Consider the following 27,729-nt stretch of genomic DNA (forward strand, 5'->3'; position numbering starts at 1 on the left):
ATAACCCGTGATTGTATTGAATCCCAGCCTTAGTATACATCATATTACCTTTTGTACTGTATACTCTACCAGTATAATTGGTGGCAGCTGTGGGATCCTGTATTTCTATAGTCTCTTTTTCCATTTGATAAGATATCACAGTTGTGATATGACAAGAAGTACAAAGATGGGTTAAATTCATATTTTAATTTACAACAACAAAAAAATGTGATTTATCTTGAACTTTTGGAGAAAAAGAACCCACTATGTTAAGGAAATAGATCTTATCAGATGTGACAGATTTTTTTGTGACAATACATGTTATATACAAACTGTATAGTTATTAGTTACTATGACAACCCATCTGGAACGTTACAGTAATATGTAGGTTTGGTCAGTTTAAATTTCATTGACGTTTTCGTAATATTTTGTTTTGTAAAATATATCGTTGCTCTTCTGTATTGTATAATAATATCTCCAATCTTCTGAAAAGGGGTGTTTCCTTGGCTGGATGGTAGAGATGGGTCCAGATGAATGTCTTGTCTATAACCCACGACGAAACCTGGATCAAAACAGTAACAGTGGATGTACAGTATGATACATTTATAATCAATAAAGGTTCATAAATGTGTTTTTCAAATAGTATTATAGTTTTATTTAATTCAACATGAAATATGGAGCACTTGATTTCTTATTCAATGTATTCTGGTACGTAGAGAGCTGAACTACAGCTGTTCATTTGAGTGGAGGCCTACAGAGAATTGTCCTGCACAGCAGGAAATGGAAACGTGAAGTATATTTGAGTTTTAAAAAGGCTTCAAAAGTTTGTAATTTACACTTTAGAAATTTCAGATTTGATTTGCTAACTAAAAATGTATCAACCCCTACAAAAATGTCCATTATTTTTAATCCACATAATAATTCACATTTGCTGTTGCTGTAGGATTATTTTCTTGCTGTAGCAATCTGGCTCAAATTAAGATCCTACATCTGTAAATGCTTTTGATGTCATCATGATTGTAAAATGGTTGGAATGACTTGGCTTCTTAACGATTGTTTTTAAGCCAGGCAAACTGGCTCAAATTAAGATCATGCATTTGTAATTAACACATGCATGGAAACCAGTATATAATATAATAAAATGCATGCAGTCTCCTGAGTGACATGGGAGAGAAGATGCCTTACACACACACACACACACACACACACACACACACACACACACACACACACACTCACCTCAGTCTGCACTTGTTAATGAAAAGACCTCCTTTTCTTGTTTCCGGGTACACCTCCTTCCTCAAAGGACGCATGTTACCTGTAAGACAGAGCCCACACTGAGTGACTTAGCTGAAAAGATACTGTACATTTTCTCCATCGTACATTGGATTACTATGGAGGTATAGATACAGTAGACTAATTAATATGATCATATATGCCACATAGCCAAAGCTTTTATCCAAAGTGACTTAAAATACAGTATGATCCCTATAGGAATTGAATCCATGGCCTTGGTGTTACTAACACCTCACTCTTATCAACTGAGCCACACAAGCTGAGTTGATCATTATATAGACTATATTCTCATGTATGTGTTGCGGATTTGATGGACTATGTCTATTTAAAGTCTGTTTATCGGTCACAGGGTTATATTTTTAAAGAAAATTCAATGTTGCAAACCAGCTAGTGAGCTAGGCTAGCTAGCTATCGAGAGGGGCTACTAGCTAGCTTCAAAGGGTCCTGCCTGTGCACCAGGGAATGCGTGTCCATATCCAAGTAACTATTTTCTAATGTATATTACGGTGAATGTATTGGATGGTTTATTTGTACAACAGGAGAGTAATGTCATCTCATGGTTCAAGGGAGATGCAGAACGTAGTTGGGCTGTTATTACAGTAATACTCTGTCGTGGTTCTATCATCAGCCTTTTGAACTGTTTGTCTCTTGCTGATGTGGTCATCATAAAATGGAGCCGTTTGCTATACAAGACTGGGAGACTGAATATTAGTGTGTTCATGGAGGAGATTGAATACTGAATGGTGTTTTGTTTCATTGGGTAATGTCAATAATATTTTTGTTATTTCGTGAAATTCAATCTGAGATGAATTTCCTATTTATGTAAACTTGATATATGAATATTAATTTATTCAACTTTTGATTGATTATTAAAAAGGAGTCACTTGATAAAGTTCTCATGTGCTTCCTTTTTTTACACCGCATTTCATATTACTATCTTACTGCTCTCAGAACTCCATTCTGAGGGTAGTAACATTTTGGGGGCTCGTCTGGAATCTACAACACTGACCAGAGTTGCGGATCGTGAAAGAACCACGGCGACAAACGTGTGGAGACCAGAGCAAGCTGGCTAGGCATCACCCTTTCCAGAAGTGTTCGACATAGACACAGAGAAGTCAATAGATGGTAGGCAGAATGGCACGAGTTAACACGTAAAAAGCTAGTGTGGGACATTCAAAAATGATTGATCCAGCTCAACGAAACGCAGTTATACAAACTGGCAGCTGTCCTGAGTGGGGAAACGCTTGTAGAGGCTCCCACTGTCACAGGGGCTAATGATGCAGAAATGCATGAATACATTGTGTTACATGAACAGTAAACAGCTGAGTGAGCTGGAAGATGAGGGCGTCGGTCAGCTGTTATTTCTGCAGGATCTTGTCACCCAACTGCTGGGGGACACCGACGACTACACAACAGCCAGAGAGAAGAACTGGACTCCATCAAAGGACAACAAACAAGGACAACGAGAGTCAACAGACAACAAACTCTCAGACACACCAACGTACAGCGGCCATGTGGTGGTTCCTGAGGAAGTCGCCATTCCTGACACCAGAAATCCAGAGACCTAGTGTTCTGGTAAGAGTCAGACGTGGCAGCCCTTCTGCCACAACGTGAATTGAAGGTCTTTGGTGGTCAAATCACCGATTCAGGTGCTGATATTAGTTATAGTAGCATTTTTAAGCAAATTGAGGAAACCATAGCAAACATTTCTGAATCAGAGGTAGTTAGAGCTGTCCTCAAGGTTATCAGAATCGGGCACATTCTTAGAGATGCTAGTTAACTATGAAGGACTTACAGTTGATGAATTAAAGTAATTTCTCAAATCACTCATGAAAGGTAAAGCCAGTAGTGAGCTGTTTCAGAAACTAGGCAGTTTAAAGCGACTAGATAAAGAGACCCCACAGCAACTTGCATATAGCCTTATTGGGTTGAAACAGCGCATAGTGCTGGCCACGAGGGTGCAGACACACTAACGTATGACAAACCATTGGTCCAGCGTGTTTTCCTTTGCACTTTACATCAAGGATTCAGTGTCAAACATGCAAATATAAGAAGTGATTTAAAAGCATATGTATCTGATTTTAAGATTAAAGATGATTTCCTTGTAGATCTAATCACTGAGTCAGCAAGGGATGACGCAGAAATCTAAAATCCCATGGGGGTCTTACAGACAGTGCTCAGTAGTTGATAATGTATTACAGCAAAGTGAGGGGGGTGATAGTGTGACGGAATAAAACCAATGTCACATACAAGGTGATGTACAGGCAAACAGAGTAGCCATCCAAGATAACTACTCAAGTCACAGTCCTCGTAAAGAACCCGGAAAAAACGATCAGACCAAAAAGTGAGCGTGGGCGGTGTGCTGACTCTATGGTAGCAAACACAGCAGTGTTTGAAGAAGGGGGATAAGGGAAAATGGAACACCAGTGTGAAACAAGCTAAAGATAAATGTATCTATTGCTTCTACTGTGGACAGGCTGGCCACCGAGCAGTGGGTTGTCTGCCGAAAGGACAGAGACTGGGAAACTGGAGGAGGGCACAGGGCGGGGACGACCAGTGACCTCAAACATGGGAAAGTCCCTTCCTGAGGTATTTACTAACCAAACCGACACCACAGCAAGGTCTAGTGACAGAGAATTATTCTCACTTTATTCAGAAGACGGACAATACAGTAATGGGCAAAATACAAAATACATAGCACAGTTAATTGGGGGCAAGTGTCTGCTCTCATGTCTCATGAATGGAGTGTCATGTGAGGCGCTATTAGACACAGGTGCACAGGTTAGCCTAGTGGGAAAGAAATGTCTTGAGAAGACACTGCCCACCATTGACATTCAACCCATTGACACATTACTTGGAGATAAAGAGCACAGCAATGTGAAAGCAGCAAATGGTACCAGAGTACCCTTTGAGGGGTGGATTGAGGTGCTGGTGGACATCCAAAGCACCAAATATGGCTATAAAGGTTCCCATGCTAGTGAGCCAGAACTCTGTTGACTTCCCACTTGTCGGCTTTAATGTTATTGAGGAGCTCATAAAGGAAGGAGGTGGTAAGCCACAACAAAATGGGTTTGACTTGAAATCAAATGAAATGTTATAAGTCACATGCGCCGAATACAACAGGCCCTTACAGTGAAATGCTTACTTATGAGCACCTAACCGACAGTATATTTTCAAAAAATACGAATAAGAATAAGAGATAAAAGTAAAAAGTAATTAAAGAGCAGCAGTAAAAAATAATATATACAGGGTGCCGGGACAGAGTCAATGTGCGGGGGCACCAGTTAGTTGAGGTAGTATGTACATGTAGGTAGAGTTAATTAAAGTGACTATGCATAGATGACAACAGAGAGTGGCAGTGGTGTGGAGAGGGGAGGGGGGGGGGGGGCAATGTGAATAGTCTGGGTAGCCATTTGACAAGATGTTCAGGAGTCTTATGGCTTGGGGGTAGAAGCTGTTTAGAAGCCTCTTGGACCTAGACTTGGTGCTCCGGTACCGCTTGCCTTGTGGTAGCAGAGAGAACAGTCTATGACTAGGGTGGCTGGAGTCTTTGACAATTTTAGGACCTTCCTCTGACACCGCCTGGCATGGAGGTCCTGGATGGGAGGAAGCTTGGCCCCAGTGATGTACTGGGCCGTTCGCACTACCCTCTGTAGTGCCTTGTGGTCGGAGGCCGAGCAGTTGCCGAACCAGGCAGTGATGCATCCTGTCAGGATGCTCTCGATGGTGCAGCTGTAGAACCTTTTGAGGATCTGAGGACCCATGCCAAATCTTTTCAGTCGCCTGGGGGGATTAGGTTTTGTCGAGCCCGCTTCACGACTGTCATGGTGGGGGGGTGCTCGGTCCTCTTTTTCCTGTAGTTCACAATCATCTCCTTTGTCTTGATCACGTTGAGGGAGAGGTAGTCTTTTTTGCACTATTGGTTAGAGCTTGTAAGTAATCATTTCACTGTAAGGTGCACACATGACAAATAAACATTGATTTGATTTGAGAGGTTGTTGTCGTGGCACCACACGGCCAGATCTCTGACCTCCTCCCTATAGGCTGTCTTGTTGTTGTCGGTGATCAGGCCTACCACTGTTGTGTCATCGGCAAATTTAATATTGGGGTTTGAGTCATGCCTGGCCGTGCAGTCATGAGTTAACAGGGAGAACAGGAGGGGGCTGAGCACGCACTCCTGAGGGGCCCCTGTGTTGAGGATCAGCGTGGCTGATGTGTTGTTACCTACCTGCGGGCGGCCCGTCAGGAAGTCCAGGTTCCAGTTGCAGAGGGAGGTGTTTAGTCCCAGGGTCCTTAGCTTATTGATGAGCTTTGAGGGCACTATGGTGTTGAACGCTGAGCTGTAGTCAATGAATAGCATTCTAACATAGGTGTTTCTTTTGTCCAGGTGGGAAAGGGCAGTGGGGAGTGCAATAGACTGCATCATCTATGGATCTGTTGGAGCGGTATGCAAATTGGAGTGGGTCTATGGTTTCTGGGATGATGGTGTTGATGTGAGCCATCACCAGCCTTTCAAAGCACTTCATTGCTACAGAAGTGAGTGCTACGGGTCGGTTGTCATTTAGGCAGGTTACCTTAGTGTTCTTGGGCACAGGCACTATGGTGGTCTGCTTAAAACGTGTTGGTATTACAGACTCAGACAGGAAGAGGTTGAAAATGTCAGTGAAGACACTTGCTAGTTCGTCAGCGCATGCTCGCAGTATATGTCCTGTTAATCCAGCCTTGTGAATGTTGACCTGTCTAAAGGTCTACCTCACATCGGCGGCAGAGAGCGTGATAACACAGTCTTCCGGTACAGCTGGTGCTCTCATGCATGTTTCAGTGTTATTTGCCTCGAAGCGAGCATAGAAGTAGTTTAGCTCGTCAGGTAGGCTCGTGTTACTGGACAGCTCTCGGCTGTGCTTCCCTTTGTACTCTGTAATGGTTTGCAGGCCCTGCCACATCCGACGAGCGTCAGAGCCAGTGTAGTATGACTCGATCTTAGTCCTGTATTGACGCTTTGCCTGTTTGATGGTTCGTCGGAGGGCATAGCGGGATTTCTTATATGCTTCCCGGTTAGTGTCCCGCTCCTTGAAAGCGGCAGCTCTAGCCTTTAGCTCAGTGCAGATACTCTCTGTTATCCATGGCTTCTGGTTGGGATATGTACGTACGGTCACTGTGGGGATGACGTCATCGATGCACTTATTGATGAAGCCAATGACAGATGTGGTGTACTCCTCAATGCCAATGGAGGAATCCCGGAACATATTCCAATCTGTGCTAGCAAAACAGTCCTGTAGCTTAGCATCATCTAACCAATTTTTTGTTGTTGATTTAGTCACTGGTGCTTCCTGCTTTAATTTTTGCTTGTAAGCAGGAATCAGGAGGATGGAATTATGGTCTGATTTGCCAAATGGAGGGTGAGGGAGAGCTTTGTATGCATCTCTGTGTGTTGAGTATAGGGGGTCCAGAGTTATTTTCCCTCTGGTTGCACATTTAACATGCTGATAGAAATTTGGTAAAACTGATTTAAGTTTCCCTGTATTAAAGTCCCCGGCTACTAGGAGCGCCGCCTCTGGATGAGCGTTTTCTTGTTTGCTTATGACGGAATACAGCTATTTCAATGCTATCTTAGTGCCAGCCTCTGACTGTGGTGTTATGTAAACAGCTACAAAGAATATAGATGAAAACTCTCTCGGTAGGTAATGTGGTCTGCAGCTTATCATGAGATACTCTACCTCAGGCGAGCAATAGCTCGAGACTTCCTTAGATATCATGCACCAGCTGTTGTTTACAAAAATACATAGACCGCCGCCCCTCGTCTTACCAGATGCCACTGTTCTATCCTGCCGGTACATCGTACAACCAGCCAGCTGTATGTTGATGTTGTCGTCGTTCAGCCACGACTCCGTGAAACATAAGATGTTACAGTTTTTAATGTCTCATTGGTAGTATAATCTTCCCAATAATTCGTCCATTTTATTGTCCAAAGACTGCATGTTTGCTAATAGAATTGAGGGGAGTGGGGGTTTATTCGATTGCCTCCGACTCCTCAGAAGGCAGCCCGCCCTCTGGTCTCTCTTTCTCCGCCTCCTCTTCACGCAGATCACTGGGGTCGGGTCCTGTTCCTGAGGGAGCCGTATATGCCCCGCCTCGGGCTCGCCAGAGTCGTGACAGAAGAAAAAGGATTATCCTAGTCCGTGGTAAGTAATCGTAGTCCTGATGTCTAGAAGTTATTTTCGGTCATGAGATACGGTAGAGGCAACATTATGTACAAAAATAGTAAAAAAAATAAGTTACAAACAACGCAGATAAACAAACAAAAAAACACAATCTGTTGGGGGCAGATTGTGCTCCGGCGCCATCTTTTTTGAGTGCTCTTCTTGGAGAAGCAATGAATGTGAGAAAGAACACCGCTGACACAGTGGTTAACACCGTGAACTCTATGGCCACCAACTGCACAAACGAGACAGACTAGCTACACAGTTAAGTCAGGGAAATCAGGATTCACAATACCAGGTGGGCAAGCTAGGGATGTGAAATATAGAGTCAGAAGCTGGCAAAAGGGGGGTGTAATGCTGTTTGAACCATGTGTTATGTCTCATGAACCAGAAGGACTTTATCTCTACACAGCAGGGAAGTCAAAATGTATGAAAATCTAAGAGCAAAATTAATCACACGATATATGGCTTGCACCAAGAATATGTCTAAGCAGTATTGAGTCAGTAGTTGCTATTTTCCCTGTGCCCGTTTACCTTACCCCTCAGGGAGACAAGAAGGCTGCACTCTTTACCATGCAGACAGACCCAGCAGTAGGTGATGTCACCAATGACAAATCCAACAAACCCCAAATGCAACGTGAGAAATGGTATCCCCCAGTAAACTTAAGTAATCTAGATCAGGTATTCCCAAACTGGGGTGGACGCACAATGCCGTCGAGGTACGCCAAATAAAAATGTGATTCACAATTTTATTTAATAATATATATATTATTATTGTTTTCTTGTTTTTTTCTCCACATTTTCAAACAGTCCATTTATATTTTCCAACGGGCTATACATTTGGGTGAAGGGTTTTTCTCGCCTGAGTAGCCTCGTTTCACTGCCAAAAATGTAATTAAACCATCTAGTGTTCAGCGAAATAACAACACAATGTCAAATACAGCTAGCCTAGTGAAATAATTAACATCCAGTCACATTAACCGTCACTCTCTCACGGGAATTCCACTAACGGTCCGTATGTTGCCAAACGTAGCTGCTGCTCATTCCATTTGCTCGAAAATTGATAAATGGTTCAAAAAAGTAAGGCGTATCAGCTTGTGTACCAGCTCTACTGGTAGTACTGCTACTACCAGCAGTACTACACCTGCACCTGTTGACGACACAAGTTGTTCTGCTTCCACGAGCACATCCAATGCTAGCATCAGTAATTCTAAATTTGTTGTTAGCCAAGCAGGCATGGACACTGACAGTTGTGAATCTGATGCAGCCGAAGAGCTACTGCCCCCTTACCCGGGAAAGCACCAAACAACAGTCAGGGACGTTGGACCATCGAAGAGGCGCAAACATGATGAGAACTACATTGATTTTGGGTTTACTTACACTACCGTTCAAAGGTTTGGGGTCACTAGAAATGTCCTTGTTTTGGAAAGAAAAGCACATTTTGTGGCCATTAAAATAACAAAGTTGATCAGAAATACAGTGTAAACATTGTTAATGTTGTAAATTACTTTTGTACCTGGAAACAGCTACAAGGCCAGCATCCCGGAGTCACCTCTACACTGTTGATGTTGAGACTGGTGTTTTGCTGGTACTATTTAATGAAGCTGCCAGTTGAGGACTTTGTTTCTCAAACTAGACACTCTAATGTACTTGTCCTCTTGCTCAGTTGTGCACCGGGGCCTCCCACTCCTCTTTCTATTCTGGTTAGAGCCAGTTTTCGCTGTTCTGTGAAGGGAGTAGTACCCAGCGTTGTACGAGATCTTCAGTTTCTTGGCAAGTTCTCACATGGAATAGCCTTCAATTCTCAGAACAAGAATAGACTGATGAGTTTCATAAGAAAGGTCTTTGTTTCTGGACATTTTCAGCCTGTAATCGAACCACAAATGCTGATGCTCCAAATACTCAACTAGTCTAAAGAAGGCCAGTTTTATTGCTTCTTTAATCAGAACAACAGTTTTCAGTTGTGCTAACTTAATTGCAAAAGGGGTTTCTAATAATCAATTGGCCTTTCAAAATGATAAACTGGGATTAGCTAACACAACGTGCCATTAGAACACAGGAGTGATGGTTGCTGATAACGGGCCTCTGTACGCCTATGTAGATATTCCATTAAAAATATGTAGTTTCCAGCTACAATAGTAATTTACAACATTAACAATGTCTAAACTGTATATCTGATCAGTTTGATGTTATTTTAATGGACATAAAATGTGCTTTTCTTTCAAAAACAAGGACATTTCTAAGTGACCCCAAACTTTTGAATGGTAGTGTCACGTCCTGACCAGTAAAGGGGTCATTTGTAATTGTAGTATGGTCAGGGCGTGGCAGGGGGTGTTTGTTTTGTGTGTTTTGTGTGTTTTTGGTTCTTGAGGATTTTGGTTCTAGTTTTCTATTTCTATGTTTCTTTTTCTATGTGTGGCCAGGTATGGCTTCCAATCAGAGGCAGGTGTCTTTCGCTGTCTCTGATTGGAAGCCATACTTAGGCAGCCTGTTTTTCCTGTGTTTTTGTGGGTGGTTGCATTCTGTATAGTCTGTGTACCTTGCAGAACTGTTGATTGTCGGTTTGTTGTTTTCATTTAAGTGTTCACTTTATTAATAATAAAAGAAGATGAGCACTATACCTGCTGCGTTTTGGTCCCCTTTCATCGACGTCTATGACAGAACCACCCACCAAAAGAAGACCAAGCAGCGGGGTAAGGAGCTGGAGAGGAGGTATCTCGAGTCATGGACATGGGAGGAGATCCTCAATGGAAAGGGTCCATGGAGCCAGGCTGGGGAGTACCGAGGCCTATACTCTGGAGCGGGATCGATTTGGAGGGGGAGGGTCCGTCATGGTTTCGGCAGGTGTGTCACAGCATCATAGGACTGAGCTTGTTGTCATTACAGGCAATCTCAACGCTGTGTGTTACAAGGAAGACATCCTCATCCCTCATGTGATACCCTTCCTGCAGGCTCATCCTGACATTACCCTCCAGTGTGACAATGCCACCAGCCATACTGCCGTTCTGTGCATGATTTCCTGCAAGACAGGAATGTCAGTGTTCTGCCATGGCCAGCAAAGAGCCTGGATCTCAATCCCATTGAGCACATCTGGGACCTGTTGGATCGGAGGGTGAGGGCTAGGGCCATTCCCCCCAGAAATGTCCGGGAACTTGCAGGTGCCTTGGTGGAAGAGTGGGCTAACATCTCACAACAAGAACTGGTAAATCTGGTGCAGTCCATGAGGAGGAGATGCACTGCAGTACTTAATGCAGCTGGTGTCCACACCAGATACTGACTGTTACTTTTGATTCTGACCCCCCCTTCATTCAGGGACACATTATTCAATTTCTGTTAGTCTCATGTCTGTGGAACTTGTTCAGTTTATGTCTCAGTTGTTGAATCTTGTTATGTTCATACAAATATTACACATGTTAAGTTTGCTGAAAATAAAGGCAGTTGACAGTGAGAGGACATTGCATGTGCAAAAGTACTATCTCACAACTTGATGAAACCTTCACTCTTGCGCAGACATTTAGAAACAAAACATGACAATTTGAAAAATAGGCCAGGGGAGTTTTTTGAGCGAGAATTAAGACAACTTTCGACTAATAAGACATGTATAAAAACAACAGATACCATTAATAAGAAGGGGCTAGAAGCGTCTTATATGGTGAGCTACCGAGTGGCTAGGACAGGCAAGCCCCATACTATTGTGGAAGACTTAATTCTTCCTGCTGCAGCGGATATGGCTGGGACAATGCTGGAGGAAAAGGCCAAAAAAGCTATACATACAATGGCTTAATCAAACAACAGTGTTTCAAGACGCATCCGTAACATGGCAGGAGATGTTTTGAAACAAGTACTGCTTTGCATACATGCCAGTGAATTCTATGCATTACAGCTGGATGAGTCAACAGACGTGGCAGGCCTGGCACAGCTCCTGGTATATGTCCGTTACGTTTATGGGGGTCAATTAAGGAAGACATCCTCTTCTGCATACCCCTGGAAACCAGGACAACAGGAGAGGATATTTTTAAGGTACTGGACAGCTTTGTGACATCAAATGGACTTTGGTGGTCAAGATGTGTTGGTATCTGTACTGATGGTGCAAAAGCAATGACAGGGAGACATAGTGGAGTGGTAACGCGGGTGCAAGCAGTTGCTCCCGACGCCACTTGGGAACACTGCAGCATCCACCGAGAGGATCTTGCTTCCTAAGGAATGCTTGACAGCTTGAAAGACGTTTTGGACACCACAGTGAAAATGGTTAACTTTGTTAAAGCAAGGCCCCTGAACTCTTGTGTATTTTCTGCACTATGCAATGATACGGCCAGCGACCATGTAACGCTTTTACAACATACAGAAGTGCGCTGGTTATCAAGGTGCAAAGTATTGACACGTTTTTTTTTAATTGATAGACGAGCTTAAAGTTCTTTACTGAACATAAATTTCACTTGTCTGACCGCTTGCATGATGACGAGTTTCTCACATGACTAGCCTATCTGGGTGATGTTTTTTGTCACCTGAATGATCTGAATCTAGTATTACAGGGACTCTCTGCAACTATATTCAATGTGCGGGACAAAATTGAGGCAATGATTAAGAAGTTGGAGCTCTTCTCTGTCATTAACAAGGACAACACACAGGTCTTTCCATCATTGTATGATTTTTTTGTGTGCAAATTAACTCAAGCTTACGGACAATGTCAAATGTGATATAGTGAAGCACCTGAGTGAGTTGGGTGCGCAATTATGCAGGTACTTTCCTGAAACGGATGACACAAACAACTGTATTCGTTTATCCCTTTCAAGCCCTGCCTCCAGTTCACTTACTGATATCTGAACAAGAGTGCCTCATCGAAATTGCAACAAGTGGTTCTGTGAAAATTACATTTTGTCACACCCTGATCTGTTTCACCTATCTTTGTGATTGTCTCCACCCACCTCCAGGTGTCTGTCACGACTTCCGCCGAAGTCGGCTCCTCTCCTTGTTCGGGAGGCGTTCGGCGGTCGACGTCACCGGTCTTCTAGCCATCGCCGCTCCACTTTTCATTGTTCCATTTGTTTTGTCTTGTTTCCCTCACACCTGGTTTACATTCCCTAATCACACTACATATATATTCCCTCTGTTCCCCCCCATGTCTTTGTGTAGAATTGTTTTGTTACGTGTTTTTGTGTGACGCGCCAGGCTGGTTTTTCCCCCGGGTACCGTGTTTAACCCGAAGTATGTTTATTGTTAAACATTTGCATTATTGTGAATGTTGTCGCGCTTTTCACTTTTGCTATTTGGCTGGAGGTTTTGACACAGTTGCGTCCATCTGTTGTTGCTTCTGCCAAATAAAGTGTGCGCCTGATCAACTCTCTGCTCTCTTGCACCTGACTTCTCTACCAGTAGCGCACAACCTGACAGAATTCCACACCACCCTTGGAGTCAGCAGGAGCAGGTACCCCGGTCCGAGGGGTCGAGAAGTGCGTCCGAGAACACTCGGCGATGCTGCACCATCCACGATGGATCGCGTTGTCCAGACCATGGACCGCTGGGAGAGACAGGGAGTCTCTCCAGCACCTCGACCAGCACAACCGGGGTTACCACTACCCATCCCCCCTGTATCCGGTCCCAGTGGGATGCGTCTCATACTCTCTTCCCAGGGAGTATGATGGGACGGCAGCACGGTGCCAGGGTTTCCTATTACAGCTGGACCTATACCTGGCCACCGTTCACCCGGCTCCCTCGGGAAGAGAGAGGGTGTCCGCCCTCGTCTCGTGCCTCTCGGGGAGAGCTTTGGAGTGGCAAACGCCGTGTGGGGAGAAGGAGATGCGGCGTTGGACCACTTCGAGGAGTTCACCCGCCACTTCCGGGCAGTCTTCGACCATCCGCCCGAGGGTAGAGTGGCGGGTGAACGTGTCTTCCACCTGAGGCAGGGGACGAGGAGCGCCCAGGAGTTTGCCCTGGAAATTCGGACCTTGGCCGCCGGAGCAGGATGGAACGACAGGGCCCTCATCGACCACTACCGATGCAGCCTGCGCCAGGATGTCCGTCGGGAGTTGGCCTGGTGGGATGCCACCATCACCTTTGACCAGCTGGTGGATCTGTCCATTCGGTTGGATAACCTGTTGGTCACCCGCGGACGTCCAGAGAGGGCTCTGGCGGTTCCAGCTTCCAGCACCCCCGCTCCGGTGCCAATGGAGCTGGGAGGGGCTGCACTCAGGGAGGCCGGAGGAGGGGCCTTCAGGTGCACCATCTGTGGCCGCAGAGGGCACACTGCCGGTCGGTGCCGGGTTGGTACCTCTGGGAGTCGAGGCAGCAGGTAGGGCTCTCTGGTGTCACCCCAAGTGAGTCTGCACCACTCTCATCCAGAGCCCTCAGTTGTCCACCTGTTTGTGCATGTGTTTTTCCCTGAGTTTTCCCCGCATTCCCAGCATAAGGCAGTCGTCGATTCAGGCGCGGCTGGGAATTTTATCGACAGAGCATTCGCCCTTAGGTTAGGGATCCCGATTGTTCCTGTGGTTAGACCCTTCCCGGTACACGCTCTGGATAGTTGACCATTAGGGTCCGGGTTAATTAGGGAAGCCACCATCTCCCTGGGCATGGTGACGCAGGGGGGTCACGAGGAGAGAATCAGTCTCTTCCTCATTGACTCTCTTGCATTTCCCGTGGTACTAGGCCTTCCCTGGTTAGCTCGTCATGACCCCACTATTTCATGGCAACAGAGGGCTCTCACGGGGTGGTCGCGAGAGTGCTCGGGGAGGTGTATAGGGGTTTCCGTTGGTGCTACCACGGTGGAAAGTCCAGACCAGGTCTTCACTGTGTGCATCCCCCCTGAATATGCCGATTTGGATCTCGCCTTCTCCAAAAAGAAGGCGACTCAATTACCACCCCATCAACGGGCGGATTGTGCGATAAATCTCACACTTCCCAGGAGTCACGTGTATCCCCTGTCACAAGCGGAGACGGCAGCTATGGAGACATATGTCTCTGAATCCCTGCGTCAGGGGTACATTCGGTCCTCCACTTCACCCACCTCCTCAAGTTTTTTTGTGAAGAAGAAGGAGGGAGGTCTGCGCCTGTGTATTGAGTATCGAGGTCTAAATCAAATCACGGTGAGGTACAGTTACCCGCTACCTCTCATCGCCACGGCGATTGAGTCAATGCACGGGGCGCACTTTTTAACTAAACTGGATCTCTGGAGCGCTTACAACCTGGTGCGTATCCGGGAGGGAGACGAGTGGAAGACGGCATTCAGTACCACCTCAGGGCGTTATGAGTACCTCGTCATGCCGTACGGGTTGATGAATGCTCCATCAGTCTTCCAATCCTTTGTAGACGAGATTTTCAGGGACCTGCACGGGCAGGGTGTAGTGGTGTATGACCTGTACGTCAAGGTTGAGAAATGCCTGTTCTTTCAGCAGGCCGTCTCCTTCCCAGGGTATAGCATTTCCACCTCAGGTGTGGAGATGGAGAGTGACCGCATTTCAGCCATGCGTAATTGGCCGACTCCCACCACGGTAAAGGAGGTGCAGTGGTTTTTAGGGATTGCCAATTACTACCGGAGATTTATCAGGGGTTTTGGCCAGGTGGCGGCTCCCATTACCTCACTGCTGAAGGGGGGTCCTGTACGTTTGCAATGGTCGGCTGAGGCGGACAGGGTTTTTGGGCAACTAAGGGCTCTGTTTACCTCAGCTCCCGTGCTGGCCCATCCGGATCCCTCTTTGGCGTTCATAGTGGAGGTAGACGCGTCCGAGGCTGGGATAGGAGCCGTGCTCTCTCAGCGCTCAGGCACGCCACCGAAGCTCCGCCCCTGTGCTTTCTTCTCTAATTGTTTTGTTACGTGTTTTTGTGTGATGCGCCAGGCTGGTTTTTCCCCCGGGCCACCGTGTTTAACCCGAAGTATGTTTATTGTTAAACATTTGCATAATTGTGAATGTTGTCGCGCTTTTCACATTTGCTATTTGGCTGGAGGTTTTGACACAGTTGCGTCCATCTGTTGTTGCTTCTGCCAAATAAAGTGTGCGCCTGATCAACTCTCTGCTCTCTTGCACCTGACTTCTCTACCAGTAGCGCACAACCTGACAGAATTCCACACCACCCTTGGAGTCAGCAGGAGCAGGTACCCCGGTCCGAGGGGTCGAGAAGTGCGTCCGAGAACACTCGGCGATGCTGCACCATCCACGATGGATCGCGTTGTCCAGACCATGGACCGCTGGGAGAGACAGGGAGTCTCTCCAGCACCTCGACCAGCACAACCGGGGTTACCACTACCCATCCCCCCTGTATCCGGTCCCAGTGGGATGCGTCTCATACTCTCTTCCCAGGGAGTATGATGGGACGGCAGCACGGTGCCAGGGTTTCCTATTACAGCTGGACCTATACCTGGCCACCGTTCACCCGGCTCCCTCGGGAAGAGAGAGGGTGTCCGCCCTCGTCTCGTGCCTCTCGGAGAGAGCTTTGGAGTGGCAAACGCCGTGTGGGGAGAAGGAGATGCGGCGTTGGACCACTTCGAGGAGTTCACCCGCCACTCTACCCTCGGGCGGATGGTCGAAGACTGCCCGGAAGTGGCGGGTGAACTCCTCGAAGTGGTCCAACGCCGCATCTCCTTCTCCCCACACCCCATCAACCAGTAGCGCACAACCTGACAATGTCGCCTGTTTTTTTCTAGTCCTCCCGGTTTTGACCCTTGCCTGTCCTGAGCCCGAGCCTGTCTGCCACCCTGTACCTCCTGGAATCTGGCCTCTGATCTTTTGCCTGTCCACAACCATTCTCTTGCCTGCCCCTTGGAATATAATAAATATCAGAGACTCAAAACATCTGCCTCCCATGTCTGCATCTGGGTCTCGCCCTGTGCCCTTATAGAATTGAATCAGAAGCCACTGCCAGATTTCTGGATTTGGCTGCGCTCAGAGTATCCTGACTTGACAAATCGCGTTGTTAAGACACTGATGCCCTTTGCAACGACTTACCTATGTGAGAGTAGATTCTCGCCCTCACTAGCATGAAAACGAAATACAGGCACAGACTGTGTGTGGAAAATGATTTAAGACTGAGACTTTCTCCAATACAACCCTACATTGCAGAGTTATGTGCATCCTTTCAAGCACACCCTTCTCATTAACCTGTGGTGAGTTATTCACAATTTTCGATGAACAAATCACGTTTTATATGTAAGATGGCTAAATAAAGAGCAAAATTATTGATTATTATTATTTGTGCCCTGGTCCTATGAGAGCTCTTTGTCACTTCCCATGAGCCGGGTTGTGACTAACTCACACTCATTGTTATGTATTCTAAATGTATCGTATAGTGTGTGTGTGTGGCATGCTTACAATGATGGCAAAAAACAACATTTGAGAGTGCGCTGACCCTGGTGCTAGAGGGGGTACACAGCTGGAGGTTGAATGTTTGAAGGGGTATGGGACTTTAAAAAGTTTGGGAACCACTGATCTAGATTCAAGGCAGGAAGAAGTAGTAAGACAAATGTAGTTCGACGAATCAGATGTGTTTGCTGTGAATTCCGGGAGATATAGGTTGTGTGCCAGAGTTAAACTTGAAAATGAATCAACGTGATGACACACCTGTACAGAAATCGTACAACTCCATTCCAAAACCATTGTACAAGGAAGTGAAGGAGTATGTGCACGCACTGCTTGAAAGAGGGTGGATAAGAAAGTCAAAGTGGTCCTACTCATTACCTGTTGTGTGAGAACAGTGGGAGAGGTGAGGTCTCTTCTCTGGTTTCTAGGTTCCTATAGGTCCTCTATAGAAGATTTCTTGAGACTCGCAAAACCGTTGAATGAACTGCTCCAGCCCGACTGAGAAAATACAGTGGAGAGCAAAATGTCCAAAAGAACATCGAAAGGAAAGCCGAAAACAAACTGTTCAGGTCAATTGCCATCAAAGATGCCAGTAGAATGGACAGCAGCCCACCAGGCCATTGTAGATAGATTTGTGAACAGTTAACCTCTTACATCTAGACGTTCCGCTAGCAAAAACTTCAATTTTTCAAACATATGACTATTTTACACCATTTTAAAGACAAGACTCTCCTTTATCTAACCACATTGTCCGATTTCAAAAAAGCTTTACAACGAAAGCAAAACATTAGATTATGTCAGGAGAGTACCCAGCCAGAAATAATCACACACCCATTTTTCAAGCTAGCATATAATGTCACAAAAACCAAAACCACAGCTAAATGCAGCACTAACCTTTGATGATCTTCATCAGATGACACTCCTAGGACATTATGTTATACAATACATGCATGTTTTATTCAATCAAGTTCATATTTATATCAAAAAGCTGCTTTTTACCTTAGCATGTTTTGTTCAGAACTAGCATACTCACCGAAAACTTCCGGTGAATTTACTAAATTACTCACGATAAACGTTCACAAAAAACATAACAATTATTTTAAGAATTATAGATACAGAACTCCTTTATGCAATCGCGGTGTCCGATTTTAAAATAGCTTTTCGGTGAAAGCACATTTTGCAATATTCTGAGTAGATAGCCCGGCCATCATGGCTAGCTATTTTGACACCCACCAAGTTTGGCACTCACCAAACTCAGATTTACTATAAGAAAAATTGGATTACCTTTGCTGTTCTTCATCAGAATGCACTCCCAGGACTTCTACTTCAACACCCAATGTTGTTTTGGTTCCAAATAATCCATAGTAATATCCAAATAGCTACGTTTTGTTCTTGCGTTCAAGACACTATCCGAAGGGTGACGCGCCGGCGTGTATCGTGACAAAACATTTCTAAATATTCCATTACCGTACTTCGAAGCATGTCAAACGCTGTTTAAAATACATTTTTATGCGATTTTTCTCATAAAATAGCGATAATATTCCAACCGGGAGACGTTGTATCCGTTCAAACACTGAACGTAGAAAATGGAGTCGTCACATGCACGCGAGCGCCAGTGTCATTGTTCTCAGAACGACCACTTTCCAAAACCCCTATTGTTTTTCGCCCAGGGACTGCAGAGTTATCATTCCACGTTCTGGCGCCTTCTGAGAGCCTATGGGAGCCTTAGAAAATGTCACGTTACAGCAGAGATCCTGTATTTTCGATAAAGAGGCTACAGAAGGCCAAGAAATGTTCAGACAGGGCACTTCCCATATAGAATCTTCTCAGGTTTTGGCCTGCCATATGAGTTCTGTTATACTCACAGACACCATTCAAACAGTTTTAGAAACTTTAGGGTGTTTTCTATCCAAATCAAATAATTATATGCATATTCTAGTTTCTCAGCAGGAGTAATAACCAGATTAAATCTGGTACGTTTCTTGTCTGGCCGTGAAAATACTGCCCCCTATCCTAAACAGGTTAACTACCAGTAAACTACCAAAGGCAGCAGGAAAATATATGAATGATAGGTTATGGGTCGAAGGCCTTGTCTCCAGCAGAAAATAACTATCACCTACACTCAGGAAAGCTCGAATTCCTGGCTCTAAAATGGGCTGTGACAAGTTCCGTGATTATCTCTACTATGCCTCATCCTTTACAATATACACAGATAACAATCCCATTTATATGTGATGAGTACTGTCAGGTTTAACGCTGTAGGGCACAGATGGGTGCGTGAACTAGCAAACTTAAATTTTGACATTAAGTACCGCCCAGGGAAAGTCAATATTGATGCAGACACGCTATTCAGAAACCCACTTGACCTCCAATAATGGTGAATGCGAGTTCACCAACAACATGACTCAAGATGTCATTACTGCCATCTGGAAGGAAAGTAAAGCTGTCAAAGAAAAGGAGGCTATGTGGGCAGCTGCTCTGTCAATCAGTCTTCTAGTTCCTGACAACACTAATGTCTGGGAAGATGTGATACCGTTAACCATTGAGGACATCCAAGCTGCCCAAGAGGTTAAAGGGGTGACAACCAACAGACACCGAGAAAAGGCAACTGTGTGTGAGAGCCAAACGCTTGCTCATATTGTACATTCATACAACTACACTCATCACGGAGCAACACTTCCTCACCACAGTCCCTTCTCTTTGACCAACTACCCCGCCTGACCATTGACCAGTTGCTTGGCCTCAATCAGTGTGATGAACAGGTGTCACAACCAGTCTACGCTAAGAACTAGGCCACCAAAATGCAGGAAGCTTACCAAGTTGCATCTGAAAACAGTGAAAAGTCCTCTGCTAAAGGCAAAAGACACTACGACCATGGTGCAGTGGCCCTCCAAACTGGAGATAGAGTATTGGTGAAGAATATGTTAGAGAGAGGAGGACCAGGCAAGTTGCAGGCCTACTGGGACGCTGCCATACACAAGGTGGTAATGAAGATTGGGGAAGGACCAGTCTACAAGGTGGAAAGGGAGAATGGTGCTAAGGGCATCAGAGTGCTCCATAGCAACATGCTGTTGCTAGTGAATAACATACCTGTGTGAAACATGAAACCTTGGAAGAGAGGAAACCGCATGCTAGAAAAAGAACATCAAACATGGAACATGGAGGAGATGGGGATGAAACTTCAGAAGAATCTAATGAAGAGGAAGACTTCTGTTCTCAAGGAGTTAACCCAGTTGCAAGTGCAGAACACCCAAGACCTCAGATAAAATCACTGACAGAAGAGGCCTATGTGTTTCATCCCTGTATTCAGGATACAGAAAGTAGTTAGTATGAGAACATGAAGCAGGAATCAGAGGTCCTAGAAGAACCAAACAATGAGGATTGGGATAATGCCGAAGGGAGAGAGGACCATGTTGAAAGGAGAGATGACACTCCCGAAACTGTAGTTGGGCCCAATCCAGACAATGGTTCTTCATGTATGAATGACGTCATGGATTCAGATCAGCAGTGCGTAGAGGCAGGGATGGATGTCAGAAGATCCCAATGTATCCAAAAACCAGTGGTGGAAAAAGTACTCAAAAGTCATATTTGAGTAAAAGTAAAGATACCTTAATAAAATATGACTCAAGTAAAAGTGAAAGTCACCCAGTAAAATATTACTTGAGTAAAAGTCTAAAAGTATTTGGTTTTAAATATACCTAAGTATCAAAAGTAAATGGAATTGCTAAAATGTACTTAAGTATCAAAAGTAAAAGTATTAATCATTTCAAATTCCTTATGTCATGCAAACCAGACAGCACAATTTATTTTCTTTTTTTACATTTACGGATAGCCAGAGGCACACTACAACACTGACATTAATTTACAAACAAAACATTTGTGTTTAGTGTGTCCGCCAGATCAGAGGCAGTAGGGATGAACAGGGATGTTCTCTTGATAAGTGTGTGAATTGGACCATTTTCCTGTCCTGCTAAGCATTCAAAATGTAACGAGTACTTTTGGGTGTCAGGGAAAATGTATGGAGTAAAAAGTACATTATTTTCTTCAGGAATGTAGTGAAGTAAAAGTAGAAGTTGTCAAAAATAGAAATAGTAAAGTACAGATAGCCCAAAAAACAACTTAAGAGGTTCTTTAACCTGTTGGGTCTAGGGGGCAGCATTTGCACGTCTGGATAAAAAAAATGTACCCGATTTAATCTGGTTACTAATCCTACCCAGTAACTAGAATATGCATATACTTATTATATATGGATAGAAAACACTCTAAAGTTTCCAAAACTGTTTGAATGGTGTCTGTGAGTATAACAGAACTCATTTGGCAGGCAAAACCCTGAGACATTTTCTGACAGGAAGTGGATACCTGATGTGTTGTATTGACTTTAAACCTATCCCATTGAAAAACACAGGGGTTTAGGAATATTTTGGCACTTCCTATTGCTTCCACTAGATGTCACCAGCCTTTACAAAGTGTTTTGAGTCTTCTGGAGGGAGATCTGACCGAACAAGAGCCATGGAACGGTGATGTCCCATTAGACACCTGGCGCGCTACTTCATGTTGGGTACCCTCGTTCCAATACGTTATAAAAGGCTATGCATTCGTCCACCTTGAATATTATTCATGTTCTGGTTAAAAAAGGCCCTAATGATTTATGCTATACAACGTTTGACATGTTTGAACGAACTGAAATATATTTTTTCCCCTCGTTCATGACGAGAAGTCCGGCTGGCTTACATCATGTGCTAACGAGACGGAGATTTTTGGACATAAATGATGAGCTTTTTTGAACAAAACTACATTCGTTATGGACCTGTGATACCTGGAAGTGACATCTGATGAAGAGAATCAAAGGTAATGGATTATTTACATAGTATTTTCGATTTTAGATCTCCCCAACATGACGTCTAGTCTGTATCGCAACGCGTATTTTTCTGGGCACAGTGCTCAGATTATTGCAAAGTGTGATTTCCCAGTAAGGTTATTTTTAAATCTGGCAAGTTGATTGCGTTCAAAAGATGTAAATCTATAATTCTTTAAATGACAATATAATATTTTACCAATGTTTTCTAATTTTAATTATTTAATTTGTGACGCTGACTTGACTGCCGGTTATTGGAGGGAAACGATTTCCTCAACATCAATGCCATAGTAAAACGCTGTTTTTGTATATAAATATGAACTTGATAGAACTAAAAATGCATGCATTGTCTAACATAATGTCCTAGGAGTGTCATCTGATGGAGATTGTAAAAGGTTAGTGTATCATTTTAGCTGGTTTTATGGTTTTGGTGACCCTGTCTTTGACTTGACAAAACATTACACACAACTCTTGTAAATGTACTGTCCTAACATACTCTAAATTTATGCTTTCGCCGTAAAACCTTTTTGAAATCGTAAAACGTGGTTAGATTAAGGAGATGTTTATCTTTCAAATGGTGTAACATAGTTGTATTTTTGAAAAATTTGAATTTTGACATTTATTTGGATTCAAATTTGCCGCTCTTGAAATGCACCTGCTGTTGATGGAGTGCACCACAGGTGGCACGCTAGCGTCCCACCTAGCCCCAAGAGGATTTATAGTATTTTTACTTACTTTACACCACTGCCAAAAACCAAGGGGCAAGCTAACTTATGACACACTTGGACACCCAACATACCAGGTGTGGAGACCTAACATTCATGCTTTATAGCAAACTCTACCATCCACTCCACCAGTATGCATGTCTACTTACCAATGTCAGCAGTGTGACCAATATCAATACCAGTGCCGAAACCTATACAGAACACCAGACATACTGCTCAGTTACAGACTTACTGAGTAATAACAGGAGGGACTATTTAAAGAGGGCGAGAGTGTAGCGGGTTGCAAATAATTGAGTTAGAACTAAAAGTACACGGGATTCAGGGGATACCTTTTCTATTTTGCTGGACTAAGTTTATCCATTCCTATGCAGTCAGGTATTTATTATGCAGCAGTAGATGCAATTACAGTCAGGACACAAGAGGGCGCTCTAACTTTGGTGTTGGACTAGGAATCAATGGAGTACTGAGCTGGCTTCAGTGTTGACATGTTCGCAGTTTTCCAGCGAAATTGGGCTACTTTGAAAACGATGTCGCGGGTGAAAATGTATTGGTCGGGGGGGGGGGGTTTGGGCTACTTTCAATTGCACGTATTTCTCTTTAAAATATATATATATATATATTTCACTGAGTCAGGGAGACAGAGCAGCACAGAGCTGCACGCGCGCACATCGTGATAACTTTTTACCGGTTGTAGGTAGGCTGTTTAGATGGGTCATTATGGAGACTCCCTTTTTCCATAAAACATATTAACAAGCTAGAAGTGACAACGGCGATAATGCATTTGAAAAGGACTTTAGGCGCACTAGGGCACTTTAGATAAATTCGCTCAGAGGTGGTTTAAAGTAAACTGCATTTTTGAAGGTGACTTTTCTTATGGATAACCGTATCAGGCGAAGGGTTTTACTCATGCTCAGTTTTAGGGACATTTGAAATGGAAGTTATGGAACTCCCTCGCGTGCTTGTGTTATGGGGAAATGTCCGCAATGAAAATCACATTACATGTGGAGACTGATAGGCGACATTTGCATCTGATGGCCATCAAGTAAGCTATTACTTTATATGCCATTGTCGGCTACTGTACCATTTGATACAATAAATACAGTATGTTGAAATTATTATATCACTGGAGTCGATGCAAATCAATTTGTGCCACTTGTGTAGCCTACCTGGAGCTGGTAAACTGATTTAATAGCATATAATTCAGTTTGTTGTTGTATCCTTGTGTTATTATGCAATTATTAATGGCCATGTTTAGTTAAATTAAATTGGAAGTTATCAATTGTGATCATGGTCACAGCTCTATCACAAATGTATCATTCTCCACATTGTGGATTTTCCCCTGAAATTAGATGTTGGCATGTTGGCCTATCGGGCTATAGGCTACCTGCATCTAGCTCAGCAAATCATGGCACAGTTGAATTGCAATTATATTGAATTATATTGCCTATTGAAATAACAAGATATTCTCGCAAATAGGCGATTTATGTTTGTAGTCTTAACATTTGGCAGATAATGACGGTACAATTGCGAGAAAATAGACTAACATTCGTTTTTTTTAAAGTTTGCCCAAGTGTTTCTTGCAGAGATTTCGAGACCCTCTGTCCAACTTTCATCACTCAAACTCTCCGGTCGGATGTATCTATAGTTATGCACGTGCACAAACAGGGTTTATTTAAGCAATAAAGCACGAGGGGGTGTGGTACATGGCCAATATACCACGGCTATGGGCTGTTCTTTTGCATGACGCATCGCGGAGTGCCTGGACACAGCCCTTAGTCGTGGTATATTGGCCATATACCAGAAACCCCAGAGGTGCCTTATTGTTATTATAAAATGCTTACCAACATAATTAGAGCAGTAAAAATAAATGTTGTGTTGTGGTATACTGTCTGATATGCCTCTTATGTCAGCCAATCAGCATTCAGGGCTCGAACCACCCAGTTTATAATTATAATTGAGTGTTGAATGCTGATTGGTTGAAAGCCATGGTATATTAGACATGTACCAAGGGAATGACAAAAACATAATTTTTACCATGCTAATTAGTTGGTAACCAGTTTATAAGAGCAATAAGGTAATTTTGGGATTTGTGGTAAATGGCCATTATACCACGGCTAAGGGCTGTTCTTACCACACCTCCTCCAGCCTTACTGCATAATCAAAGCAGTCAAAACAAGTTAAATTGACATCCATTGATGGACAATGATCTGGAGAGTTTAATAAGGGTGTTTTATCTTTTCTCTTGCGACATATTCTTAAACTCTCAAGAATTGTTATTTTGATGAAAAAATGCATTTTGTTTAAGTCATTCAAAATTACATTGATATTCCTTCTTAATTCAGTTGATAACTTTATGGAAAAAGGGTTATTGGATAAATGTGTCAACTCTTGCAACAAACATATTTTAGGGGCTAGTTGTCAGGCCTTGTGGGCGGGTTTTCAGAGGTCATTTGCCTATAAATTGTAGCTCGACCTGGCAACCTTGGCTGGCTTCACCTGTTGGGGACCCCTTCCCACTCTGATCCCGCTAAAGGGATTTATTGACAAGATACCATGGCGGGAAATTCAAAACTGCAAGAATCTAATAATTTCAATTTCTCAAACAATCAACTATTTTTCATCATTTGAAAGATAAACATCTCCTAAATCCAACAACATTGTCCGATTTCAAAGAGGCTTTACGGCAAAAGCATAAAATTAGGTTATGTTAGGAGAGTACATTGAAAATAGCTGTGTGTAATGTTTTGTCAATTCAAAGACAGGCGTCACCAAAAGCAGAAAACCAGCTAAAATGATGCACTAACCTTTGACAATCTTCATCAGATGACACTCCTAGGACATTACGTTATACAATACATGCATTTTTTGTTCCATCAAGTTCATATTTATATCCAAAAACAACATTTTACAGTGGCGGTGAAATTCAGAATTTTTTTCTCCATCAAATGCTTCCGGTGAATCAGCGTTACAATTTACAAAATTACTATTCGAAAACATTGCTAAATTATAATATTGTCATTCAAAGAATTATAGATTAACATCTCGTAAATGCTACCGCATTGCCAGATTTCAAAATAACTTTACTGGGAAATCACACTTTGCAATAAACGGGGTGCTATGCTAAGAACAATAGGCTAGGATATACAGGTCAGCACCATCTTGGAACCATCTAATATCAATAATACTATTGTAAATAATCCCTTACCTTTGATTATCTTCATCAGAAGGCACTTCCAGGCATCCCAGGTCCACAACAAATGTGGTTTCTTTCGACAAAGTTCATAATTTATGTCCAAATAACTCCAAGTTGTTCCATGTTGTTAGCGCGTTCAGTAGGCTCCTCAAAATGTAGGGCGGGGGAGGGAAAAGTCACCACGAAAAGTAAAAAAAAAAATCTATTTACGTTCGTTCAAACATGTCAAACGTTGTTTAGCATCAATCTTTAGGGCCATTTTTAACGTGAAACATCAGTAATATTTCAACCCGACCTCTCCTGTGTCTTGAAAAACGTTTTGAAAAATGTCTCGCCTCACATGAACGCGCATGTGCGCGCAATAATGAAGTGACGACATCCCAGGGACGTCAACTTCCCTTCCTTGTCATCCGGTCTCTGTTCATCATAGACGCTTCAAACAACTTTATAAAGATCGTTGACATCTAGTGGAAGCTGTAGGAAGTGCAAAATGAATCCTTTGTCACTGTGTGATCTATTAGCAATGACTCGAAAATAGTACAGCCACAAAATTCTCATTTCCTGCTTGTATTTTTCTCAGGTTTTTGCCTGCCATATGAGTTTTGTTATACTTACAGACACCATTCAAACAGTTTTAGAAAATTCAGAGTGTTTTCTATCCAAATCTGTTAATAATATGCATATCCTAGCTTCTGAGTTGGTGTAGGAGGCAGTTAAAAATGGGCACATATTTTTTTCAAAATTCTCAATACTGCCCCCTAGCCCCAACAGAGTTACTTGATAAAGTTGAAACATTCTCATGTGCTTCCTTTTTTCCACCTCATTGCCGGTAAATATTATTTGTCCTTTATTTGTTGTTGATGTGTTACAGGGTGTTTAGGAACATGGTCTGACATTCTTTGTAATGTTTATAGGTCATGGGGTTATATTTTTGTTGAAAATCCAATGTAGCTAACAAGCAAGTGAGCTAGGCTAGCTAGCTATCGAGAGGGGCTACTAGCTAGCTTCAAAGGGTCCTGCCTGTGCACCAGGGAATGCGTGTCCATATCCAAGTAACTATTTTCTAATGTATACTGCTCAAAAAAATAAAGGGAACACTTAAACAACACATCCTAGACCTGAATGAAAGAAATAATCTTATTAAATACTTTTTCCTTTACATAGTTGAATGTGCTGACAACAAAATCACACAAAAATAATCAATGGAAATCCAATTTATCAACCCATGGAGGTCTGGATTTGGAGTCACACTCAAAATTGTGTGGAAAACCACACTACAGGCTGATCCAACTTTGATGTAATGTCCTTAAAACAAGTCAAAATGAGGCTCAGTAGTGTGTATGGCCTCCACGTGCCTGTATGACCTCCCTACAATGCCTGGGCATGCTCCTGATGAGGTGGCGGATGGTCTCCTGAGGGATCTCCTCACCGACCTGGACTAAAGCATCCGCCAACTCCTGGACAGTCTGTGGTGCAACGTGGCGTTGGTGGATGGAGCGAGACATGATGTCCCAGATGTGCTCAATTGGATTCAGGTCTGGGGAATGGGCGGGCCAGTCCATAGCATCAATGCCTTCCTCTTGCAGGAACTGCTGACACACTCCAGCCACATGAGGTCTAGCATTGTCTTGCATTAGGAGGAACCCAGGGCCAACTGCACCAGCATATGGTCTCACAAGGGGTCTGAGGATCTCATCCCGGTACCTAATGGCAGTCAGGCTACCTCTGGCGAGCACATGGAGGGCTGTGCGGCCCCCCAATTAAATGCCACCCCACACCATGACTGACCCACTGCCAAACCGGTCATGCTGAAGGATGTTGCAGGCAGCAGAACGTTCTCCACGGCGTCTCCAGACTCTGTCATGTCTGTCACGTGCTCAGTGTGAACCTGCTTTCATCTGTGAAGAGCACGGGGCGCCAGTGGCAAATTTGCCAATCTTGGTGTTCTCTGGCAAATGCCAAACGTCCTGCACGGTGTTGGGCTGTAAGCACAACCCCCACCTGTGGATGTCGGGCCCTCATACCACCCTCATGGAGTCTGTTTCTGACCGTTTGAGCAGACACATGCACATTTGTGGCCTGCTGGAGGTCATTTTGCAGGGCTCTGGCAGTGCTCCTCCTTGCACAAAGGCGGAAATAGCGGTCCTGCTGCTGGGTTGTTGCCCTCCTACGACCTCCTCCACGTCTCCTG

General features: G+C 43.8%; 1 protein-coding gene across 2 annotated transcripts in view; it reads right to left on the reverse strand.

The window, feature by feature from the left end:
* Window positions 1-171: 171 nt before the first annotated feature.
* Window positions 172-27,729, reverse strand: part of LOC106572690 (uncharacterized) — a 32,022-nt gene continuing 4,464 nt past the window's right edge. For both annotated transcript variants that reach the window (XM_045696331.1, XM_045696330.1), the window contains 2 exons: window positions 1,219-1,297; window positions 172-541 (listed from right to left, as the gene is read on the reverse strand). In XM_045696331.1, coding sequence (XP_045552287.1) covers window positions 523-541; window positions 1,219-1,297 — 98 coding nt within the window. In that variant the 3' untranslated portion in view covers window positions 172-522. The remainder of the gene's footprint in view (window positions 542-1,218; window positions 1,298-27,729) is intronic.

The sequence above is a fragment of the Salmo salar genome, chromosome 15 (assembly GCF_965601325.2).
Source record: "Salmo salar chromosome 15, fSalSal1, whole genome shotgun sequence".
Lineage (NCBI taxonomy): Eukaryota > Metazoa > Chordata > Actinopteri > Salmoniformes > Salmonidae > Salmo > Salmo salar.